The sequence below is a fragment of the Conger conger genome, chromosome 3, assembly GCF_963514075.1.
Source record: "Conger conger chromosome 3, fConCon1.1, whole genome shotgun sequence".
NCBI lineage: Eukaryota > Metazoa > Chordata > Actinopteri > Anguilliformes > Congridae > Conger > Conger conger.
In genome coordinates, this window is record NC_083762.1 from 4,961,697 (window position 1) to 4,987,673 (window position 25,977).

Consider the following 25,977-nt stretch of genomic DNA (forward strand, 5'->3'; position numbering starts at 1 on the left):
CTGAATTAGACGGCAGCCCGTAGGGTGGCCTGTTGCGTAGTGGTTAAGGTAAAGGACTGGGACATGCAAGGTCGATGTTTTGAATCCCAGTGTAGCCACAATAAGAACTGCACAGCCGTTGGGCCCTGGAGCAAGGCCCTTAACCCTGCATTGCTCCAGGGGAGGATTGTCTCCTGCTTAGTCTATTCAACTGTACGTCGCTCTGGATAAGAGCATCTAGCAAATGCCAATAATTGTAATTAATGTAATGACTAAGACGGACATTTTCATGAGCAGACAGGGCAGCGGGGTCATTAATGTCGCTCGGGAGAGCGCTAATTAGGTTCCATTCCCATTTCCGTCTCATTTTGACGAGGCTTTGTGTGGAATATTGTCCAAGCACACCGGGGAATCCGTCATCCCCTCCTCCGTCAACGGCCGGGCTCGTCATCTCACAGGGATGAGGCGGTAAAGCGCTGCCTTGGAAACAGTGGGAATGCACAGCGACGGTGACGTCTCACTTTGATGACATCACAAATCCGTCCCCGGCCGCCGTGACTGCCGCAGCGGGTTAATTAAGCGACGGGAAAACGTCAAACCGAGGCGGGATAACGGATGCCAGACGCCGTCTTTCACGCGACGCCGGAGAGGGATACAGGCAGGGAGAGAAACAGTCAGTCAGGCTGGCTTCTGTTTATTGGGCTCAGAGCCAGAGGAAATGAAATTCATCGAGGCCCTGTCGAACTAGAACAATACATCAGAAAGAGAGAGAGAGATAGGGAGAGAGAGAGAGGGGGGCGGTGGGGGAGGGGTATCATTATACCTAATCACAGCAAGCAGGTGAGTGTTAAACAGTCTGATAATGTATACAGCCAAAACCTCAACCATAAGCACTCCAAACAACAAACATAATGACAAAAAAAACCAGAGCAAAACATTATCTTCACTGGCTGTGTCCCCCCCCGTCTCTCAGGTAGCTCCTGTCCAAGCAAACAGAAAAAGCCAAGAGTTTCTCAAAAGGTTTCTCTCCAACAGGGTCTCAAACTGTACATAAAACCCCCTTCCATGGCGCTTTAACACACATCTACTGCACATTTCCGTGCTCGCCGTGGGAGGGGAGGGGAAATGACCAAGGAGACCGTTTCACACACGGTCGTATACGCACATCGATCCAACTGTGGATTCCTAAAACAGCTCGAATATCTTTACTGCGCCAAAAGCCGATGCAGAGGAGCGTGAACAAACATCTTCAGGGTGTCACACGTGTGCAAGAGGAAGAGGAAGAGGAAGAGTACGAGAGCCAAGCAGTGCAGAGGCACGTCTCCATCAGCTTTGTTCCAAATAAATAGTGACATCGGGCGGCAATGCAGAATCCACACTTTGACCTCTGAAGCAGTTAAGTCAATTAATAAATTACACCCACCCCCACCCTCCCACCCTCCCAACAGTCCTCATAAACATATATCCAATGGGGTAGCACCCCTATTACCCACCTAAAATAGCACATTATGATTGGCTAATATAACTATGTAACTGTTGGTGTTAGTGTCCCTGGCAACCTCATGGTAACCCCCCCCCCCCCCTATTTTTCCCACAAAATGTAGTTTTCTTCTCAAAAGGCTACAAAAGAAGAAATGGAAAGTAGAGGTGAGCGATCGTAGTCTGTGATGAAACGTGTCCATCGGGGGAGGGCGGGGGCGAGGGCGAGGGTGTTGGCGGTGGTGTAGGCCTACTACAGGCACGCAGACCTGGCCACCACCAGGGTCGTGGAGAAACAGGACGGAGACCGTAAGCGTTCCAGCGAAAGGCGAGCTCACACGGTCGTCTCCCGGGAGCCGACAGGCGGGCCCCGGACGTGAGACGCGGGTGAGCTGGCCGGCTGAACTGGACCCGGCGCCGGCGCGGCTCCCGGTTCCGGTACCGCTCCCCCGTCCGCCGGGCTCTCGGAGGCCGGGGCCGTCGTGGGGGCGGAGTCTACGCAGGCGGGCGGGGCCTCGGCGGGCGGTGGAGGCGGAGTCTCGGCCCGGCGTTCCCCCTCCTCCTCCCCGGCGCGGTCCCGGCACTGGTCGAGCGACAGCATCAGGAAGGGCGGGATGACCAGGTCCTCCTTCCGAAGCAGGCCCCGCTGGTCCTCCACGCGGAAGCACTGCGTCCTCGAGATGAGATCTATCAACCCTTACCGGCAGGCGAGAGGAGAGAGAGCCTTCAGAGCACACTCAGACACCGCAAAATAACCATCTTAACAAGCCTAAACCTTACCCTTACCCTAAAACTTACCCTAACCCTTACCCTAAACCTTACCCTTACCCAAACCTTTACCCTTACCCTAAACCTTAACCTAACCCTTATCCTAAACCTTACCCTAACCCTTATCCTAAACCTTACCCTAACCCTTATCCTAAACCTTACCGTAAACCTTATCCTAAACCTTACCCTAACCCTTATCCTAAACCTTACCCTAACCCTTACCCTAAACCTTACCCTAAACCTTACCCTAACCCTTACCCTTATCCTAAACCTTAATCTAATCCTTAGCCTTACCCTTACCCTAAACCTTATCCTAAACCTTACCCTAACCCTTATCCTAAACCTTACCCTAACCCTAAACCTTACCCTTATCCTAAACCTTAATCTAACCCTTATCCTAAACCTTACCCTAAACCTTAATCTAACCCTTATCCTTACCTGTACCCTAAACATTACATTATTGGCATTTGGCAGACGCTCTTATCCAGAGCGACGTACAACAAAGTGCATACCCATAACCAGGGATAAGTTCGCTCAAAGACCCTAGAGGTAAGTACAATTTCAACTGCTACCTGTACAACAAAGAGAAGGACAAGGGCCATTTTTTTTTTTTGAACAAACAAACAAACAAACAGCAAAAGTCACCAAAGTTAACTATCCAAACACTGCTTACCTAGCCAACTAAAAATACCAATACACAAAGCAAGTCACAGAGACAACAATGAAGGTTCACAGGGAGGTAGGGAGGGATGGGGAGAGGTTCTGCTTGAAGAGGTGTGTCTTCAGCTTGCGCTTGAAGGTGGGGAGAGATTCTATAGTTCTGACCTCAACGGGGAGTTTGTTCCACCACCGTGGAGCCAGAACAGACAGTAGTTGTGAGCGTGAGTTGGAGGTTCTGAGAGGGGGAGGTGCCAAGCGGCCTGTGGAGGCTGAATGAAGAGGTCTGGCAGGGGTGTAGGGTCTGATGATTTTTTGCAGATAAGCTGGGGAAGACCCTTTAACTGCTTGGAAGGCTAGCACCAATGTTTTGAATTTGATGCGAGCCATGACAGGCATCCAGTGGAGGGAAGTAAGCAGGGGGGTGACATGTGAGTATTTGGGAAGGTTGAAGACCAGACGAGCTGCTGCATTCTGGATGAACCTTACCCTTATCCTAAACCTTACCCTAACCCTAAACCTTACCCTTATCCAAACCTTTACCCTTACCCTAAACCTTAACCTAACCCTTATCCTAAACCTTACCCTAAACCTTATCCTAAACCTTAATCTAACCCTTATCCTTACCCTAACCCTTATCCTAAACCCTAACCGTTACCCTAACCGTTACCCTAACCCTAACCCTTACTCTTAAGTCTTTTAGTCTTGTAATGAGACCTGGGGCCAGTTTTATAAACATAGATTAAACTCAGTCCTTGACTAAAATTGGCTGGGTTTTGCAGACATAGATTAAATTTAGTCCTTCACTAAAATTGGCTGGGTTTTGCAGACATAGATTAAACTTTGTCTGGAGAATCTCCATTTTCTCTCGGAAGTTGAAAATATTAGCTTGTTTTAAGGTACTGTTTGCTTGACAATTTAAATTTGTTACCCCATCCGATCAATTACATTTAAGACGGTGGTGGCGTAAGAGAGGAACACATCAAGAGAGCGAGTGATCAATACTCAGTTTATCTCCTCTCCTAGAAAACGATCAACATAGTTATCCGTGAATTCAAACCCAGATACTGTACATGGTGTTATTTTAGAAAGCTTTGCTTTCTCCATCCTACAGCTCGCTCGCGCATGGACTGCCATCCAATCCCCTGATCTGGAGCGACAGCCTTCGCTGTAGCCTTCGCAATCCCACAATGCACTGCGGGACATTCAACTGCTCCCCGGGGCATCAAATCAAACTGAATTTAGAGGACGGATCAAAAGGTTGTGACGCAGGGCTGTTACGGCGAGACAAACCGTTTATTGTCCGATGCATTATTCTGCTATGGAGAGCGGGACACTCGGGGGGGGGAAATGGAGATTGTTTAAAAACGCAGCTCATATCTGTAACGCGATGAACCCTGAGCGAGAGGTTGTGATGTTCACAATGACAGCTCACGACTCCACGCCGGGCAGGCACGGGTTCACGACCCGCCGGCGTCAGCCCAGACCTACCGTCTATGTCGCACGCCTTCCGAACCGCCGGGTTCTTGGACTTGGATCCGGTTCGGTTCTTGACCGCCGCGGAGGGGAGGGGCTTCCCGGTCCCGTCTGGGTCCGCCAGTCCCTCCTGGGCGGGGTTAAAAATAAACGCTGTCACCACGGAGACGGGAGAGCGGATTGCCTGGAGACGGGCGACGCCCTGAGCCTGGAGATTTTTTTTCAGGTTTTTTTGGGTTTTTTTTTTTTTACCCGTAGCTGTGACCCCAAAACTCACCTGAGACGTGGAGGCCTGGGAGGGGAGTTTTGGGGAACCTGCCTGTTCTTTACCTGCAAAAGGAAACCAGAACAAAGCCTTAGCCAATCCGACCTCAGCCACACCTATAGGACATTTGTCACGCGAGTCGACACCAATTGCTACGAGAACGCTTACTGCCGACACAATCGATGGACAGAATGCCCCCCTTCAATAGCCTGACAATAATGCAATACAATCTAACCAATCAAAAGACGGCGGCCTCTGCGCTGACACAAATGCGACTGCTTTCGCTCTTAGTCCTGAGGTAAGATCGAACTCTTCAGGCAGAATGCGTCAAACGATAATGGCGGGGGACGGTGCCTGTCGCCGTTAGGTCGCCCGTGATAAGAATAGCTCACGTTCACAGCCGTCATCCCGCGCACTTCCACAGGCGTTAGCAGCCAAAGGAACAGCGACAGCTGTCAACCACAGCCGCCAAGCCGGAGCGCCGCGGCTACGCCTGAAAGGGGTTTCTTCCCCGGCAGATTCCTCAACGTTAACTGAGCTGAGATCGCCGTCCGTGTTCACGTTCCCCGTACAGGACCGTACGGGCGACCACGTTGTGTCACGGTGATCTACTGGTACCGATCACAAAGTGCTGCACACCCGGAGAACTCCGACACAATGGGCTGTGCAGGCCCATCTATTCTGAATTTGAAAAAAACAGTAAAATGCTCTGAGAACAGCCTTTCGTAGAAAGCAAACTGGGCTGTAATTTAAGACCCACATTGTACTGCTCATACAGGGTATCCACACACGTGCAAACAGCCCCTTGTACCCCTGACATTACTTCTAAGATATAATGAATAAAAATTCACCATTAACAAGGGCAGGAGGACCTGCATCCTTTCAGCTACAAGGTAAGGTAAGCCATGAGAGAGGGTTTGATTTTTAAGGAAAAAACAGCTATGAGCATTTCCTTCTGGGGTCATTAGTGTATTGTAAAGTAATCTAATTTAATAGAATTATACTTCATATAATCTAATTTCCCTGCAAGAGAATTTGTGGAACTACCGATATACTGTAAAAGTGGCCATATAGTTATTTTTTCTGTTGTCCTTTTCTCTGCTGGACATCAATCGCCTTGAACACATGAAACCCCAGGGATCCGCACAATTGCATGGTTTTACATTACATTATTGGCATTTGGCAGACGCTCTTATCCGGAGCGACGTACAGTTGATTAGACTAAGCAGGAGACAATCCTCCCCTGGAGCAATGCAGGGTTAAGGGCCTTGCTCAAGGGCTCAACGGCTGCGCGGATCTTATTGTGGCTACACCGGGGATTAGAACCACCGACCTTGCGTGTCCCAGTCATTTACCTTAACCACTACGCTACAGGCCGTTTTACAGTGGTGAGCAGTGGCAGTGGAGATCAGTGGTAGTGGTGAGCAGTAGTGAGCAGTGGTAGTGGTGAGCAGTGGTATTGGTGAGCAGTGGTGAGCAGTGGGAGTGGTGAGCAGTGGTATTGGTGAGCAGTGGTGAGCAGTGGGAGTGGTGAGCAGTGCTGAGCAGTGGTATTGGTGAGCAGTGGTAGTGGTGAGCAGTGGCAGTGGTGAGCAGTGGCAGTGGTGAGCAGTGGCAGTGGTGAGCAGTGGTGAGCAGTGGCAGTGGTGAGCAGTGGTAGTGGTGAGCAGTGGTGAGCAGTGGTAGTGGTGAGCAGTGGGAGTGGTGAGCAGTGGTAGTGGTGAGCATGCTGCAGGCCTTCAGAAACGGGACAGGAGGCACAGATCCCCGCCCTCTCTGTAGACGAGGAGAAGAGAAACGATGTGAGGCGATGTGAGGAGATGTGAGGCGATGTGAGGCGATGTGAGGGGATGTGAGGGGATGAGAGGAGATGAGAGGAGATGTGAGGAGATGTGAGGAGATGTAAGGCGCTGTGAGGGGATGCGAGATGTGAGGAGATGATATGTGAGGGGATGTGAGGAGATGTGAGGAGATGTGAGGCGATGTGAGGCGATGTGAGGAGATGTGAGGAGATGTGAGGAGATGTGAGGAGATGTGAGATGTGAGGAGATGTGAGATGTGAGGAGATGTGAGGCGATGTGAGGGGATGTGAGGGGATGTGCGGGGATGTGCGGGGATGTGAGGGGATGAGAGGAGATGAGAGGAGATGAGAGGAGATGTGAGGAGATGTGAGGAGATGTAAGGCGCTGTGAGGGGATGCGAGATGTGAGGAGATGAGATGTGAGGAGATGTGAGGAGATGTGAGGAGATGTGAGGAGATGTGAGATGTGAGGAGATGTGAGGCGATGTGAGGGGATGTGAGGGGATGTGCGGCGATGTGAGGGGATGTGCGGGGATGTGAGGAGATGTGAGGCGGTGTGGGGGGATGTGGGGGGATGTGAGGCGATGCCCTCGCTCCTCCCAGAGGGGCTGGTGAGCGAGCAGAGCATAGAGTCATTTAGATGACGCTTTTATCCAAAGCAGCTTATAGTTGATTAGACTAAGCAGGGGACAATCCCCCCAGTGACGATGTGGAATTAAGGGCCTTGCTCAGGGGCCCAACAGATGTGTGGATCTTATAATCCTCCGGGTCCCAGTTACTCAGCCACTAGGCTGTTGGAACCAACTGGAACCTATGAAATATCCTCAAAAAGTGCAAACCCTGCCTCTTGATTGGCTCAATTACACCAGGCAAGATCAATCGAGCAAAGAAAAGTATTTGAATCCAGAACAATTACCCATTTGACCAGGGTTTAGAGCCGAACCTGACGTTGACGTCCACTGCACAGAAGGTGCTTGACTGGGACCGCGAAGGTTGGAGGTTCAAACCCCAGTGTAGCCACAATAAGATCCGTGCAGCCGTGGACCATCCGTGAAGCTCCAGAAAGACCCTCAACCCCACATTGCTCCGGGCTTAGTCAAATCAACTGTAGGTTTTGGGTAAAAGCATCAGCTAAACAACTGTGAAGTGATGTAACAATACGAGTGGGGGGGGGGGGGTTAGTTGACTTTTAAAAAGAGGAAATAAAGGTTAATTTCCCACAATGCCTGTGGCCTGGGTTCGACCCACTGCCAGCGGAGACGGGTAAACAGCGTTAATAATTAAACACCCGGCGCTGGGCACTCACCTTTCACGTGGTCCAGGACCAGCGTCTTGTTGGCCAGAGAGAAAACGGTCATGTTCAGGTTTAGAGGCTCCTTGCTCCCGCTCTGGAGTGAAAGGGCAAACGGAGAGAGCGGGGTCAAGGTGCCGCCGTCGGTTGGCGAACTGCTCGGGCCCTTGAATATCTCTGTTGCCTAGTAACGGGTCACGTTTTGCTTGCTGTAGAACCTCTAAAGCACACATTCAGAACTTAGCTTTCCTACCGTCGCCAAAAAGAAAAGCAGTTTTGCGAAACTATCATTTGGTCTGCTCGCTCTTCTCAGGTGAGGTCTTAGCAGTGCATCCTCTATGTGTAGGCAACCATTTCACTATAACCGAACATGAAATTAATCATTTAGGTGGTTACGTTGTCAGTCTCGCAACGCTTTCGACACAAGCAACACTTTCTAGCGTACGCTCTATATAGCTGTACTTTCAGGGCCTGAGTGCAAGTCCACAGCAAACAAAAAGGTAACGGCATTTTCAATATACAGTCTATTCCGTCCCACTTTTCCTTCAACCTCCCTTCCCATTCTTACCAGACAGACCAATACTTTCAGTGATTACGAAATCAAAAAGGCAAGAAAAATTGTTCTGTCTGGTTCGAGACAAAGTAAGAAGGGCAGTTGGAAAACAGACAGAATGGAAGAGGTTCCAGTGATTGGCAGGCACAATGTGCACATAAAGGGAACATTTTCAGGCACACAACAGCCAAACCTCCCACGACAGGACCACGTCATGAGTGTAAAGAGTCAACAGAGGCGTCTAATGGTCCTCTTTTCAAAGCAAACGGCCTTTTGCAGTCACCTCTGTTTAAAGACCATGAACGGGGACAGATTTAACCGTAATCTTGCGCATCACTCGTGTAAAAATAAAGGCAGGTTCACAATTGCTTTTTGCTTAACTCTCTCTAATTCGTTTGCATTTCCACAGGGAACATCATCGCGACAGTGCCTCTGTATAAAATCTATATATTTTTTAACTAAACAAAACTAAACAAATCAAATTTAATTGAACTGAAAATTGAATTAAGACTTTCACGTCTCACCATGGTGACGATGACATCATTGGGCCGGAGGTGGTGCTTCTGCAGCACGGAGGAGAGGGCGTGGATCAGGGTCTTGCTGGACTTCACCATAATCCCCATCGCCTTCCCCATGAAGGCCAACTCCAAACTGCAGGGGGCACACACACCACACCCGTTTATACACAGACCTACACACGTTTCACGGCCCTGCTGACAACTTCCAGCTTAAACCTGCCGATGCGGGAAGGGTTAGCTGGATAACGGCACTGAGTAAAGCCCACAAAGCAGGATTACTGAGTTAGCTGGATAACTGCACTGAGTAAAACCCACAAAGCAGGATTACTGAGTTAGCTGGATAACTGCACCGAGTAAAACCCACAAAGCAGGATTACTGAGTTAGCTGGATAACTGCACCGAGTAAAACCCACAAAGCAGGATTACTGAGTTAGCTGGATAACTGCACTGAGTAAAAACCCACAAAGCAGGAATACTGAGTTAGCTGGATAACTGCACTGAGTAAAACCCACAAAGCAGGATTACTGAGTTAGCTGGATAACTGCACTGAGTGAAACCCACAAAGCAGGATTACTGAGTTAGCTGGATAACTGCACTGAGTAAAACCCACAAAGCAGGATTACTGAGTTAGCTGGATAACTGCACTGAGTAAAACCCACAAAGCAGGATTACTGAGTTAGCTGGATAACTGCACTGAGTAAAACCCACAAAGCAGGATTACTGAGTTAGCTGGATAACTGCACTGAGTAAAACCCACAACGCAGGATTACTGAGTGAGCTGGATAACTGCACTGAGTAAACCCACAAAGCAGGATTACTGAGTGAGCTGGATAACTGCACTGAGTAAAACCCACAACGCAGGATTACTGAGTGAGCTGGATAACTGCACTGAGTAAACCCACAAAGCAGGATTTGTCAAACTAAACCAGTTGGTCATAGCTGATCTGTGGTTGGTTAAAGTAGAAGTGTTCAAAACCCATCTTAAACCACCCAGCATGGTGCCAGATTTAATTTTCAGTAGGGAGAACAGGGTTTAATTTTGTGATCTCTGCCATTAGGAGGACTGAAACACAGAGGATCGGAGAGTCGCAGATCAGTGTCAGACATTCGAACAGGCTACTCAACTAACCTCAACTCAACACAGCCTGCGGGGGAAAACTGAGCAAAGAAACGGGACGCAGAGGGAGTGTAATTAACGGAGAAAGCAGAGGAACTAACGCGGATGTGAAAAGGCCAGCCAGGGCCTCCAGACTCACGTAAAGGTCACCCGCAGCTCCAGAGAAACCTGCTGGTCCCTCAGCACAGCGCTGTCCTGGTCCAGAGACAGGGGCTGCTGGGGCGAGACCTGGGGGGAGGAGGGGAGGGAGAGGGGGAGAGAGGGAGGGAGGGAGGGAGGGAGGGAGGGAGAGAGGGAGAGAGGGAGAAAGAGAGAGAGGAGGGAGAGAGGGATAGGGAGAGAGAGAGAGGGAGGGAGAGGTGTGTGTGTGGTAAATGGTCTGCATTTATCAAATCGCTGTACAATTGATGCTTCTCATTCACCCATTCATACACACACTCACACACCAACAGCAATCAGTGTTTGAGAGAGATGTTCAGGGGTGCATGTGTGTGTATATCTGTGTGTGTGTGTGTGTGTGTATGTGTATGTGTGAGTGTGAGTGTGAGTGTGTGTGTGTGTGTGTGTGTGTGTGTGTGTGTGTGTGTGTGTGTGTGTGTGTGTGTGTGTGTGTGTGTGTGTGCGTGCGTGTGAGTGTGTGTGTGTGTGTGTGTGTGTGTGTGTGTGTGTGAGTGAGTGTGTGAGTGAGTGTGTGTGTGAGTGTGTGTGTGTGTGAGAGCGGGCGGTCCTCACTTTGTCCTTGCTCTGCAGGTAGATGATGACATCACTGAGGGGGAAGCCCCTCTTTCGGCAGAGCCCCTCCAGCATGTCCCGTATGGAGGCCCCGGCCCGCGCCGGGGTCAGGGAGGCCGTCCCGTCCGGGAGGAACACACAGCAGTACCTCTCCGCCCGGCCCGGGATGCCGAGCCGATCCGGATCCTGAGAACGAGGGCTGGAACGCCCATTCTGCAGGGGGGAGAGAGAGAGGGGGGGGGGGGGGGTGATGAGTGAGGGAGGGGAGGGAGAGAGGGAGAAGAGAGGGAAAGAGAGGATGAGAGAGTGGGAGGGATTGAGTGAGGAGGGAGGGAGAGAGTTAGGGGGGTCAGCGAGGGGAAGAGATAGAATGGAGGTGGAGCGGGAGAAAGAGAGGGAGGGGGAAGGGGAGAGAGAGAGGGAGGGGGAGAGAGAGAAAGAGAGGGAGGGGGAGAGAGAGATAGAGAGGGAGGGGGAGAGAGAGAAAGAGAGGGAGGGAGAGACAGAGAGGGAGGAGGAGAGAGAAAGAGAGGGAGGAGGAGAGAGAAAGAGATGGAGGGAGAGAGAGAGGGAGGGGGAGGGAGAGAGAGAGGGAGGGGGAGAGAGAGAGGGAGGGGGAGGGAGAGAGAGAGGGAGGGGGAGAGAGAGAAAGAGAGGGAGAGAGAGAAAGAGAGGGAGGGAGAGAAAGAGAGAGGGAGAGAAAGAGAGAGGGAGAGAGAGGGAGGGGGAGAGAGAGAGAAAGAGGGAAGGAGAGAGAGATGGAAGTAGGGAGATTAAAGGATGTAAAGGAAGCAAGGTGAGAGAAGTTAAAAGGTGAGCGGAGAAAAAAGACAGAAAGAGGGGTAGAGGGAGGGGTAGAGGGAGGGGGGAGGCAGACAGCGCTGTAATGTCACAGAGAACGGAGGACATTTTGTTTTTGTTCCGTAAAATCTGGAACAGGCTGATGCCTCCCCACCACAACAGGGCATTCGGTGTAACGACCTGTAAGATCGTTAACTCTCATTAACAGACCGCCGGAATGTGATCGCGTGTACATCTCAGTGGGACCTACGCGTGTAATTACAGCAAAAACTCAATATCCTGGGCTTAGTGAAAGATAAGGCCAGGTTTGACCGCTTCTTACAAAAGTACAAAAACATATGGTGCCAAAAAAAAAAAAAAAAAAGTGCAGACCATGACATTTTGCATGTCACAGGGCTCAGTAAGGACTTTACATTCATGTTGTGTAAGAAAAAGGGAGCAGAAGGTAAAGTATATTTCACGATTCACACCTGCTGGCTCATCAATAATAATGTTCACATTTAGATTCTAAAGGCCATTCTCTGTCCCTGTTGCCCGGGGAAAATGGCAGATATTTCGAGGATGGATAAGAATGGCTCTTGAAAATGGGAGCTAAAGAGATTTTGAAGGACTTACATTTCTCCTGGTTTGTTTCTACCCCCTTTCTCTTCAATGGGACCAACAGTATACCGAGAACCTGGACAAAATCTGGCAAATTACAAATACACACACACGCACACACACACTCACTCACTCACTCAGGGAAGCATTCAGGCACACACACTTTGGCTTTCACTCTCCAGACACTCGAGCACTTTGTGCTAATATAGCCACGCTCACGTCTCCTTTCATGCTAAGATAGCCAAGCTCACCTTGTGCCAAGTTAACCTAGCACACCTCTGCATTTGGGCCAACATAGCCCAGCTAACATCGGCTACTTGGCTAACATCTGCGATCATGCTAACATAGCCTTGCTCCCCTCTGGTTTCATGCTTATGTAGCCTAGCTCACCTCTGCTATCCGTGCTAACGTTGCCCGGCTCACCTCTGCTATCCGTGCTAACGTTGCCCGGCTCACCTCTGCTATTCGTGCTAACGTTGCCTGGCTCACCTCTGCTATCGTGCTAACGTTGCCCGGCTCACCTCTGCTATCGTGCTAACGTTGCTCGGCTCACCTCTGCTATCCGTGCTAACGTTGCCCGGCTCACCTCTGCTATCCGTGCTAACGTTGCCCGGCTCACCTCTGCTATCCGTGCTAACGTTGCCCGGCTCACCTCTGCTATCCGTGCTAACGTTGCCCGGCTCACCTCTGCTATTCGTGCTAACGTTGCCCGGCTCACCTCTGCTATCGTGCTAACGTTGCCCGGCTCACCTCTGCCTTGGTGCTCAGGTAGCCCAGCTCCAGGCTGCTGTTGGACTTGACGGAGCATTGGGACTCTCTCCGCGACACCATCGTGCGGTGATCCTGCAACTCTGCTGGAGGGCAGAAGGCGGCTCTGAGACTCCGAGGCGGACATGACAGCAAAATGCTAAACGGCAGCAGGGCTGGTATAGGTGCATCAACTGCAATGATCGTTTAATTTCAGGGCTCAGTTCAGTGCGATTTCAGGGCTGAGATCAGTATGATTTCAGGGCTGAGATCAGTATGATTTCAGGGCTGAGATCAGTATGATTTCAGGGCTGAGATCAGTATGATTTCAGGCGTCAGACCACTATGAATCCAGGGTTCGGTTTGCTGTCATTTCAAGGGCTCAATTCAATGTGATTTCATGGCTCAGTTAAGCGTGAATTCAGGGCTGAGATCAGTATGATTTCAGGGGTCAGACCACTGTGAATCCAGGTTTCTGTTTGCTGTCATTTCAAGGGCTCAGATCTGGGCCCAGTCTGCGGCACCCACAATGCCTTAGTCATACTGAGCGTCGTCTTTTTGCATTATCGGCGTGACCCCCCCCCCCCTCATCAAGGTCACCGCCCTCTATGATGTCATACCTCCCCATGATCCCCTCTTCTCGCGGCGCTTGTCGGACGACGACTTCCCCACCGCCCTCCGGCGGTCTGGCCCCGTCTCGGCGTCGAAAGGCAGAGACTTGCCCGCGCGCACCTTCTTCTTCTGCGGAGAGAGCGGGCCGGGGGGGTCGGGCGCAGACACACGCAGACAGACGCTCATGTCAGACGCGGTGCATCTCACGTCCCACACGGACAGATTGCCTCGGACTCGTCCTCCGAGACACCTGCTTTTCCGCTTTTGGGCAAAGGTCCCAGGACCGCCCCCTCATTCACAGTCAGCCCCCCCCGCATGTTAATTCAAGAAAACTGAAATCGGAGAATTAATTCCTGGATCGGAAATTGCTAAAGCAACATTTGTTTTTATGAAGCTGTTGCCATCGGCCAGAGTGCAGTTTAATGCAAGTACACCTTTATATCTATATAGTATGACACTGTATTACATGATACAATTATTTAGCTGATGCTTTTAGCCAAAGCTACTTACAGTTTATTAGGCTAAGCATGAAACAATATGGGGTTAAGGGCCTTGCTCAAGGGCCCAACAGCTGCACTGATCTTATTGTGGATAGATGTGGAGCTGGGCTTGCAGCCTTGAGGGGGCAGGTTTGACTCCTTGAAAGGAAGCGGCTTGTACGTATAGTAGGAAAGTATATACTGTGTAGATACCTCAGAATAAGAGCACTGACTTATTGGCTATTAGTTGAGAAAACTTTATAATCAAGTTCTGGATTTGCCACGGCTGCATTATGACAATCATCAAATATAAACACGGCGCAATACGCAAAAACAACAAACAAAAAAAGAACACAAGACAGAACATCTTAGTATGTTAGCCTTTTTTTTAAAGTCATTTCAAGGGCTCAGATCAATGTGACTTAAGGAAATGGGCCCAGTCTGCGGCCCCCACAAACAGTAAAATTCAGACATACAGTAACTCGGTGTTTCCGCAGCGGTCGGTTGCCACGGCAGCGTTCGCGTTACCTTCTTGCCGTCTCCGGGGGAGGGGCTGTCGATGAGGCTCTTCCGGTAGGCCGGGCTTCTGGACCCAGCAGCAAAGTCCGGGAGCGGCCTGCCCTCCACGTCCGCCAGCATGCAGTTCTGATAGAGGTGCGACCGCACGAAGCGCGTGTAGCTGTCAAACTTCATCAGCTTGAAGATCTGCCAGTCGGAAAAAACCACACAATTCCGCCCATTTTCTCAGAAGGAAAACAAACCCACAATCCCAACTCTGATCTCTGTCCCGATTCCTCCTGCAGCTTCTCAGCAATACAGGACGTTAACTGAAGTGAAATCGAAAAATATCCAGGGAGAATTAGGGGAATTAATCAATTTCTTGAATTGAAAAAAAAATAAAAGAATTGAAGGCGACCATTTATTGCTCAGCACCAGCTGTCAGAAACTGTCACAGAAGTCTGTCTGTTTATCTGTTATTCAGTCAAGTCATTGTAGGCCGGAGCTGCACCTGCGTTTGGGCCTTGTTGAACATGTCCGGTTTGGGGTCCACCAGGGCCCCCTCCTCGATCCGGGCCGTATCATCGATGTTGATGGCACTGGAAGCGCTGCTGGAGAGGTAGGTACTGTAGATTGAACGAGCCTCTCGCACCAGCTACAGGAAGGAAGTGTTCAGTCCACCATGATGAAACAGGAAAAGATAAATTAAAAAAACTCCACTGTGAACTCCACACATGCATGACCACAAGACACATTCACTGATACCGAGACAACAGCCCTGACATTGGAGAGGTGAAAATAATGCACCAACAGACGGATCATTTGAGTTTGTAGATGGCAAGGTTTGGATCTGTTCCATTTCAGTGCAGTTCAGTCAATTAGGGCAATGAACTGAAATGCAGTGCATTAACTAAATTTCATTTCCTGAGAAGAATTTAGAAATCCCTGCTGAAAATTGCAGCTTCGAGCTGATCCACCAACTGTCAGCTAGTCCACCAGCTTTACCATATCAACCAGCTTTGACCAGATTTAACTAGCCACATAATACCTATGACCAGCTCTGACTAGATATAATCAGTTATGACCAGCCACAAACCAGCTCAGACTAGATATGACCAGTTATGACCAGTTATGACCGGTTATGACCAGCCACAAACCAGCTCTGACCAGCTCAGACTAGATATGACAAGTTAAGACCAGCCACAGACCAGCTCGGACCATCTTAAGAGTCCCAGCTGGTCTCAGCAGCAACTTTCAGCAGAGATGGAATCGATCCCACCCCTGGCAGAGAGCGAAACAATGCTGACGAGAACGTGGAAGACAAAATGGATGAGAAACGCACCATCTGACCAGTAGGAATGTGCAAACTGTTCACAGGACAGGGCCTGGTTCTGCCCGACTGCTTTCATAATCACAACAAGAACGATCATGGTGTGGCTAAAAATTCATCCATTTCTCAAAAATTGATGTCATTTTCACTTGATTGATTGCTTGAACAATTTAAAAAGCAGTTTTGGTATATTTTAGGCTAATTCAACAATCATGTTTAAATATCAGTGTTGGAGAGATTTATTGGATGAATTAATGCAGAGTTTGTAATCCAGAGTTTGCTACAACGCCACAGTTGTTGTAAACAATGAGATTATTTGTGTGTTGTTATTTGTATATTATTGTCATGGTAATTTGCATAATGGGGAATCTGCTGAATTAAGTGACACAAAGAGGACATGACTACTTAGCAAAGACACAAGTTAAATTAAAAAGCAGAGATGCCAAACGCACTTCGAGCCAGCTAAATAAACAAGGATTAAATAGGTGCTCAACAGCCAGGACATATAGACTCCTCGTCTGCACAATTTCACGGGGACGAGCCTGAAGTTAGGTAAGCCGGAGCGCAGAGATCTCAGAGCAATACAAACCATTTAATGAAGAGGGAGGTGAACGTTTGGACGTCTACAACATCTTCCTCAGGGAAACATCAGCCTCTGTGTTCATTAAACAGTGTCTATTGTTCGGACCGTGTGTGCTTCAGTTCAGCTGTGAAATTGTCAGGGTAAGAAGTTTTGCGCCATTCTTAGATGACGTCATTTACAAAGTAAAACTTTCTGATTGCCATTTATATACAGCTACTGCCCATCGTTTTAAACTGTCTGTATAACAAGAAGCACTATATTAGTGCTGGGAAGTGTATTTTACCTGTTCATGTATGTGTATGATATATTCAGCATCAAATTTCAGCTACTGTGCAAGAAAAAGATCTAAATAAGGCATAGGTCTTTGTATGTCTCTCACCCGGTTTTAATTTCTTGAAATTCAGTGAAACCATCATCACCACCACCATCATCTTACCTCCTCTTTCTGATTGGCCGGAATCTGCCGGAACTTCTCGCAGGCCTGCCAGAACAGGATGTTCTCTGCGCTCACCTCTGACTTCAGGAAGGCCTGCAAGATCGATTACCGATCCGAAAATGGGACAACATCCTTTAACCCCTGCGGCCAGATGACTGACCCTCGCACCCACCCTCAACGGCGACAGTATCTGGGTCAAATCCATCATCGTTTCGGATTCAAATACGTTTCTGCGCTCGTTTGATCTTGCCTGGTGCAACTGAGCCAACCGAGAGGACCAGAAGGCGGGGTTTGCAGATTACGAGAGCATTTCATAGGCTCCAAATACGCTATGCATTATCTGAACCCGCTTATCCAGAACAGGGTCATATGCAAACTCCACACAGAGAGGCCCCGGGCCGACCAGGATTCGAACCCAGGACCTCCTTGCTGTGAGGCGACAGTGCTACCCATCCGTGCCGCCACCAGAAGTATTTCAATCCAAAACAATTACGTATTTGACTCAGGTATGCTCAGTCCCCTCATGCTTGAATGCACTGTAATTTAATTTCTGGAGGTTTCCAGGCCAGATAAGAGCAGGGGGTGGAAGTGTAGTGTAACAATGGGGAAACTAGGCTCATGAAGCTGAGGTTGTGTGTTGAATTCCCAGGTGGGGCACGACTGGTGCAAACCCTTGAGCTAAAGGCACTTGACCTGAATTTCTTCAGTAAGGCACTCTGCTGTAAAAGGACTGCCTGTAAATAATTCATACTGTACGGAGTCGCTCTAGATAAGAGAGTCTGTTAAATGGCACAAATTTGAATATGAAACGCAGCACAGAATGCGAAACTAGCCGTAAATCATGACCTTGTCGGTCCAGTGTTGGATATGAAGGGTGACGATACAACTGGAACGTAATTTTAGCATGGCGTTTGGTTCTTTTTTTTTTTTTGTATGTCGTACTCTGTAATATAAGACAGCATAAATGACAGCAAATCTATCAGCAGCCAAAGTTGGTCCAGTAATGGCACACCGCATTTCAGTGACAGCGTTCAGAAATCAGTCATCAGCAAATGCCCGCATTCTGACAGCCCAAACACAGTTTCCCGCAACAGCTGGTTGTGTGGCTAACCTACAACAAGGATACACGGATTAGCCGTTTTCCAAAGTACTGGAACCAAGCAACCAAAACCGGCCTTATTTTTTTAAAGCTCATTCACTGGTGATGCTGAGAGATGGTGCTCACTAGTGCCACTACGCTTGGCTCCAGTTTAGGTTATCCAGACCCGTTTTCAATGTAAATCAATGGTACTGTTCATCTAATCTCTATCAATTTGCAGATTTTTTTTATATTATTCGGTTATTAGGACGGTATAGCGATACGACCCAGGGGCAGATTACACCACCATTTTATGCGGTTAGCGGAGTAGCCGCATCGGCTTCCCTACTGCGCAGTCTCTGGTTCCAAACTGGACAACATGGCGGCCCCAGTGAACTTGACTTTCCGGGTTTCAAAACTCTTTTCATGAGCGCATGGACAGTCAGTGGGTAACATAACGTGTCTACAGTCTACGTTTGAAACGCTGCTGTTGATGCTTCGGAATACAGATGAACAAATGTAACATTGTTAAAAAATAATCTTAAGAACGTAACACTCATGGAAAAAATAAACATCTATGAATTTCCGCGCATGACTGGGTACAGCATCTCTATAAATATTGATGCTCATTTGCACTTGAAGGGAATTAATTACCGCAGTGATCAAATTATTTTCACCATCTGTAAAACAAAACGTCGCAAAGTGTTGAGTCATGACGCGGCACTAATGAATTCAGTTTGAGCTCGTACGGGAACCAGGTTCTGTCGCCATGGAGTTGCCTAATCAAGCTAATCTCGCACAGCCCCCCCACCCCGACAAGCCCCCTCGGAGAAAACGCGGAGATCGCAGGCGCCCACTCGCGCCGCGGAGAATCATGACTCACTCCGGCAACCTCCCCCAGGACCCAGGACCCCCCCGTTATCCTGAGGGCGGCGATTCATTACGAGTTTCGGAGAAAAAGGAGAGAAACAAAACATCACCCTCAGCCGATACCAGGAGAATCAGCATGGCAAGGATCCGCAAAAACATGCCAACCGCGGATAGTCCGCGCTGAAGGAAATGTCAAAGCTTTTACTTAGCTTCATTTATTTTGTTTTACCCTGCCCAGAAACTGAAAAAACCAGCATGCTCTTTTACTCATTATTCCACTATTAAAGATTTACACTGATGTAGATTTTGACAAATGGATTTTGAATTTTTTGGCAAATGGTTTATGATGGATTTTCATAATCAATATCTCCCCAGTTTCAGTAGGCTGTGTCGTGTCCCCTCAGGTGAGGAGTGTTTACCTTTTATTTACTAAATAAAAGCAGCTGGGTTTCACTAAGGCGATTCCGGTTCACGAGCTTCACTCGTGACAGTGTGTAAAACGGCCCACAGCCTTTCAGTTATAACACCGAACTACAAACCTGTGGCCTAGTATGATGTTCATTAGAGACGTTTTGCTCTCGTTTGTATCGCTTTGTTGAATGTTTAATATGGTAGTTGAATAGAAGTTGTCAACGGAGTCTGCACTTCTGGCACGTACGGTCTCTCTCCCGGGCCTCTACTCCCCCCTGCTGGGGAACCGATGCACTTCAGTAGAGATATCAGCACTTGTGTTCGCATCGCAAATTGATCTGAAGAACGGTATCCGCTAAATAGCAGATAAGAGTAGAGAAGAGAAGAGTAGAGTAGGCTGAACAGTAGAGAACATTACATTACATTATATGTCATTTGGCTGACGCTCTTATCCAAAGCGACTTACAGTTGATTGGACTAAGCAGGAGATAATCCTCCCCTGGAGCAATGCAGGATTACTCAAGGGCCCAACGGCTGTGCGGATCCTATTGCGGCAACACACCGGGGATCAAACCACCGACCTTGTGGGTCCCGCAAGGGCCTTAACCACTACGCTACAGGCCACCCCTACTCTCAAGTAAACCTATAAAAGGTAAAGGTAAAGACTAGGGGCTCTTTCCAGTTATTTTTGACCTCGTTCATCGTTTCCCCTCCTTGCCTCCTTTCCTTGCACCCAGGAAAGGAAGCGTGGACGGAGGAATCGCAGTTACGGTTTGCGAGGCAGACGCTCCAGGTCCTTGGCTGCTCCTTCAAGAGCCAGTCTGAAGCCACAACAATTCCAGACATACAGGGGAGAGGTGTTTTACCTGCACACACAAACTGAGAGAGAACAGCAGGCAATAGAGCCACACTACATATGTCTGGAGCGGCCTGTAGCATAGCAGTTAAGGTACACTATGTGCCTGGGAGCCGCAAGGTCGGGGGTTCGATCCCCGGTGTAGCCACAATAAGATCCGCACAGCCGTTGGGCCCTTGAGCAAGGCCCTTGAGCAAGGCCCTTAACCCTGCATTGCTCCAGGGGAGGATTGTCTCCAGCTTAGTCTAATCAACTGTATGTCGCTCTGGATAAGAACGTCTGCCAAATGCCATTCCTGTAATGTAAAGGCGCTTCCACGGGTCAATTGTTCACAAATCACGCGTTCCAAAAACGACTATCTGCAAAGGATGTGCTAGTGTTTCCGTGCTCAAGAATCCTCGGGGAGCCTCCTAGCTTTCTCGTTCCCAGCCCCATCAAGGATTTAAGGATTTAACCCTGAAAGATGGCAGACCTCGATCAATATTTCTGGGTCCGTCAAGGAGCGAGGAGATGAGGAAGGATAAAGTAAGCGATCGGACTGAGCCCTAGAGAAGAGCAGAATAGAGGAGTGCATGTGTAGAGAGAGTAGATTTGGGAGATTCAGACACCTGTGCAGAGGCTGTGGGTTTATGCCAGTACTGGTGTGAAAGGTCAGGGTTCAGGGGTCGGCTCACCGTGAAGTAGCGCACGCCGGTGGGGTCCTCCAGGAGCCGCTCGAAGCTGACGGCCCAGCTGGCCACCTTGCCCACAGGGCTGTTCCCGCACTGCATGCTGGGAAGGCTGGAGTTGCTATTGAGGCTGTGGCTACTGCCCCGCCCCTCCGCCTCTGCCACATTCAGCTCTGCACACAGAGTAACACACACAGTGAGAATATACACACACACACACACACACACACACATCACACACCACACACACACATTCAGCTCTACACACAGAGTAACACACAGTGAGAATACACACACACACACACACACACACACACACACACATTCAGCTCTACACACAGAGTAACACACACAGTGAGAATATATACACACACACACACACACATCACACACCACACACACACATTCAGCTCTACACACAGAGTAACACACACAGTGAGAATATATACACACACACACATTCAGCTCTACACACAGAGTAACACACACAGTGAGAATATATATACACACACACACACACACACACACATCACACATCACACATCACACACCACACACACACATTCAGCTCTACACACAGAGTAACACACACAGTGAGAATATATACACACACACACACACACATCACACACCACACACACACACACACATTCAGCTCTACACACAGAGTAACACACACAGTGAGAATATATACACACACACACATTCAGCTCTACACACAGAGTAACACACACAGTGAGAATATATATACACACACACACACATCACACATCACACACCACACACACACATTCAGCTCTACACACAGAGTAACACACAGTGAGAATATATACACACACACACACACACACACAGACACACACATCACACACCACACACCACACACACACACACACATTCAGCTCTACACACAGAGTAACACACACAGTGAGAATATATACACACACACACATTCAGCTCTACACACAGAGTAACACACAGTGAGAATATATATATACACACACACACACACACACACACATCACACACCACACACACACACACACATTCAGCTCTGCACACAGGGTAACACACAGTGAAAATATACACACACATCACACACGCATTCAGCTCTACACACAGAGTAACACACACACACATATTCAGCTCTACACAGAGTAACACACACAGTGAGAATATACACACACATCATACATACACACATTCAGCTCTACACACAGAGTAATACCACACTCTCACACACCTGGTCTCTCTCTCGCTCTCTCAAACACACACGCATCCACGCAAATGTTCATGCACACACTCAGATCTAATGTACACACCTACCTCACTTTCTATCCATCACACACACACATACACACACACACAGCTCTTACATTTAGAAGAAGCCAAGGAAGAATACAAACCTAACTCTCACGTTATCTTCTTCCCCTCTTTCTCTCACACACACACATACATACATACTCCCCAAACACATACAGACACGCAACGTCTGTACGCAACTTATTCCCAGCACTGTACACCTTGAACTTTGTATTCAGACAACAGAAGATTGTCTGAACAAACTTTCAATTACTACCACACACACACACACCCACACACTTACGTTCTATTGTAGACTTTCACACACCTCATAGCATCCCTAAGAGTACACACAGAGCGCATTTTCCATATGTCACAGTGGGAGATTCCAGCAGTCAAAAGTGCAAACAGAGGGAGTGAGGCTCACCCTACTGACCACATCACAGTCTCACACACAAACCACAGCAGTGTTATCACCCAACATGCAAATGTGCGCATCTACCAGCTGATCCTACGCGTCTGTTCATCGACCATTATATTACATTATCGGCATTTGGCAGACGCTCTTATCCAGAGCGACGTACAGTTGATTAGACTAAGCAGGAGACAATCCTCCCCTGGAGCAATGCAGGGTTAAGGGCCTTGCTCAAGGGCCCAAAGGCTGTGCGGATCTTATTCTGGCTACACCGGGATTAGAACCATCAACCTTGCGTGTCCCAGTCATTTTACCATAACCACTACACTACAGGCCGACCAGCTGATCCCACACGCCTGTACTCCTACCAGTTGAACCTACGCGTCTGTTCAGTTTCCGGCTGATCCTACACGTGCGTTCATCTACCAGCTGATCCTACACGTCTGTTCAGCGTATAGCTGATCCTACGTGTCTGTTCAGCGTATAGCTGATCTTACGTGTCTGTTCAGCGTATAGCTGATCCTACGTGTCTGTTCAGCATATAGCTGATCTTACGTGTCTGTTCAGCGTATAGCTGATCCTACATGTCTGTTCAGCGTATAGCTGATCCTACATGTCTGTTCAGCGTATCGCTGATCCTACATGTCTGTTCAGCGTATCGCTGATCTTACGTGTCTGTTCAGCGTATCGCTGATCTTACGTGTCTGTTCTCCTACCAGCTGATCCTATGCACCCGTTCACTGTATAGCTGGTCATACGTGTGTACACCTTCTAGCTGGTCATACGTGTACACCTTCTAGCTGGTCATACGTGTGTACACCTTCTAGCTGATGGACTCTCTTTTGTAAAAACACAGTCCAATACCAATAAAGCACTATGCCCTCCAGACTGAGTAAAGCAGTTAACCAGGTGCCAAAAACCAAAAAAGACAGTGGTCTCCCACAGAGAGGTAACCGTATCTGCCCAGGACAGGGCAACTCCAGACCTGAGTGTCTCCATGGAAACAATAACTAACAATGACCCTGGTCCATGAGCCTCTGGGTTCACAGCAGGATTTCCCAGAATGCACCAAGGTGATGTTTCACAGGGTGAGTTTTTTTTTATTATTATTTGTATACGAGCATTTGCAAAATGCTCAAGTGCATTATAAATGTAAACATGCCAAGTGCTAGGAAACATATTTTCACAATGTCTACAGTCCCGTAATAGTTTTTCTACAACGGATATAAAAGTGAAATAATAAAATGCCGTGTAAAGCAGCGACTAATATAAGATATCCATCTTCGGTCTTGGTTATTGCAGATTAACATTAGGAAATGCAAACAGTCAGCAGACTTGCAGAGAAAGCCGGGGCAGCGGTTGATCAGATTAGGGCAGGGTGAGAGGCCGGCAGTCACACGCTCGCATGCTAACACTAGCAGCGCTCCAGATACCCCAAACTGATTATGGACGATATCCAGAAATCACATCTCGCATGAAAACAAACCGGGCAATTTACAATAAGGTACATGAATTGGCATTGACTAATGCACGTTGTTAACGTGAATTAATGATGCACAAATATGTACACAATGCTTATCAGTACATGGCAATTCATGTCACCTTAATTTTGAAGTGGCACCGGTTAAACTGCTGTGTTGGGTCCGGGTGAAGACGACTGAAAAAGGCTTAGCTGGGTGGTGCATCCTGCAGCAGCTGACCGTGCACAGAACAGAGGGGCGCAGGGTGTGTACCCCCAACATCCTAAAACCAGCCCCCCACCCCACCCCCAGCTGGGCAGAGGCAGCAGCCATCTTACCTCCATCCGACGCAGCCAGAACCTGCGGGGAGACACAGAGGGAGGAGCGTTTCAGAGTTAACCGCCATTTTGTCCTCGGGTCAAACATTTTCAGCAGCAGTGGAAAAACTCCCCTCATTTTTTTTTTCTCTTTTTTTTTTCAGGATGACAATTGAAGACTTTTCTTTGTAGTAACCCATACAATTACAAAAAGTTGAAAAGTTGAGCCCTTTTTATATTTTTTCTAAAAGTGAAACACCATCTAAAAGTCTTACTGTATGGGACTTGTTTAACCATGCAGTCATGTAAGTAAGTCATAATCAAAGTTAAGCATCACACATCAATTACTGGATTGACAGACCATTAGACAGAAGTTTTGAACATAATAGACAGAGGTATGAATCTCAAGGACAGGCACAGAACTGGAAGTAGCTCATACATTTACACCATATCAATCTCCTTGACTATCAAAGACATACCTTTTGTTTGTTACCATCAGTGCTACAAATGTTAAGGCTGAACTATTCACAAAATGGTGGTAATGGGCCCTGTTATTCTTGCCAAAGAGCAAAAAAGTAAGACCAAAAGACAGTGACTCACTGCTAAGATGACACATGGTTAAAAGCCAATCCACAAAAGAGCATCCAGTCATATTGTTAAGAGATACCACTTAGCACTACTTTGAAGTGAAGTCTGACCGAGGGATCACAAATCGCGATCTGAATATAACGGAAATTCACTAATAAAAGGAAAGCCTTAATATTCAATGCGTTCATCAAAAAACAACCCACTGTAATTTCACAGTATGTGCATCATTTCCATAACTAAAACACACCAACACCAACAAAGCAGCTCCAGAAGACAGGTATTCATCATGAGGAATGCAAAATGTTTTACAATACTGTAAATAACATGCATTTATGAAACACACTATGTACATTATCATTATAAAAGAAACACATTAGTGTTGAATGTGTGCATTCACTATTGATTATAGAGTAGATGACTTGCAAAACATGAATGATTAATTATTCATGAATTATTCATGAATACTTACAGCACTTAGAAACATCAATATATTACAATCTCGGCATAATAAACATAATAAAGTAGATCTCCGGGTTTCCCCCAGGTATAAATAGTACCTCTGTAAACATGATAAATGTTCATTTCAACATGATAAATGAAGTAATACCTCAGACTTAGACCTCCATGGAAGGGGTAGAAGGCGCAGTAGCATTATTAAAAGATACCATACAAACAAACTCCGGCGTGATACACTGGCAACCTGTGTAAATGGTAAATGGTTGGCATTTATATAGCGCCTTTATCCAAAGCGCTGTACAATTGATGCTTCTCCATTCACCCATTCATACACACACTCACACACCAACGGCGATTGGCTGCCATGCAAGGCGCCCGACCAGCTCGTCAGGAGCATTTGGGGGTTAGGTGTCTTGCTCAGGGACACTTCGACACAGCCCAGACGGGGGATCAAACTGGCAACCCTCCGACTGCCAGACGACTGCCCTTACCGCCTGAACCTGCGTCTTTATGTCACAGAACGGTGGAGGCAGGCCAGAGAGCAGACTGAAATCTACTGGTGTTAGCACTAGCATCAGTTGCTAGTGTCACCACTAGCTAACCTTTAGCTAACTAAATACAAACACAAGTAACTGCAGTTAAATAGCTTGCTAAATGACCTGTGTGGAAAGCGACAACTAAAGCTGATGCTTTAGAAGTCATATCAGACCGCGGTCACTCAGGTCTAGTTACAAAGATGGGTGGAAACTTAACAGAGAACCTCAAATGCATGTACTTCTCTACACGACCATGTAATAAAGCAGGACCAAGATTGAAGAATTGCTTGATAGTTTA

At 48.1% G+C, this 25,977-nt stretch overlaps 2 protein-coding genes across 5 annotated transcripts in view; both read right to left on the reverse strand.

Moving 5' to 3' along the window:
• LOC133124820 (pre-mRNA-splicing factor RBM22-like) overlaps window positions 1-25,977 on the reverse strand; it is a 187,365-nt gene that overhangs the window by 66,282 nt on the left and 95,106 nt on the right. The gene's annotated exons all lie outside the window — the stretch shown is intronic.
• LOC133124818 (regulator of G-protein signaling 14-like) overlaps window positions 1,680-25,977 on the reverse strand; it is a 31,629-nt gene continuing 7,331 nt past the window's right edge. The window contains exons 3-16 of one of the 4 annotated variants that reach the window (XM_061236327.1): window positions 24,121-24,142; window positions 20,612-20,778; window positions 16,723-16,815; window positions 14,885-15,028; window positions 14,404-14,580; window positions 13,405-13,525; window positions 12,788-12,891; window positions 10,637-10,849; window positions 10,044-10,132; window positions 8,794-8,920; window positions 7,732-7,813; window positions 4,637-4,689; window positions 4,375-4,489; window positions 1,680-2,145 (exon numbers count right to left, since the gene is read on the reverse strand). In XM_061236327.1, the coding sequence (XP_061092311.1) occupies window positions 1,793-2,145; window positions 4,375-4,489; window positions 4,637-4,689; window positions 7,732-7,813; window positions 8,794-8,920; window positions 10,044-10,132; window positions 10,637-10,849; window positions 12,788-12,891; window positions 13,405-13,525; window positions 14,404-14,580; window positions 14,885-15,028; window positions 16,723-16,815; window positions 20,612-20,778; window positions 24,121-24,142 (1,860 nt within the window). In that variant the 3' untranslated portion in view covers window positions 1,680-1,792. Of the gene's footprint in view, window positions 2,155-4,374; window positions 4,490-4,636; window positions 4,690-7,731; window positions 7,814-8,793; window positions 8,921-10,043; window positions 10,133-10,636; window positions 10,850-12,787; window positions 12,892-13,404; window positions 13,526-14,403; window positions 14,581-14,884; window positions 15,029-16,722; window positions 16,816-20,611; window positions 20,779-24,120; window positions 24,143-25,977 lie in introns of all 4 variants that reach the window. The other 3 variants (XM_061236325.1, XM_061236326.1, XM_061236328.1) reach the window with 3 other exon arrangements.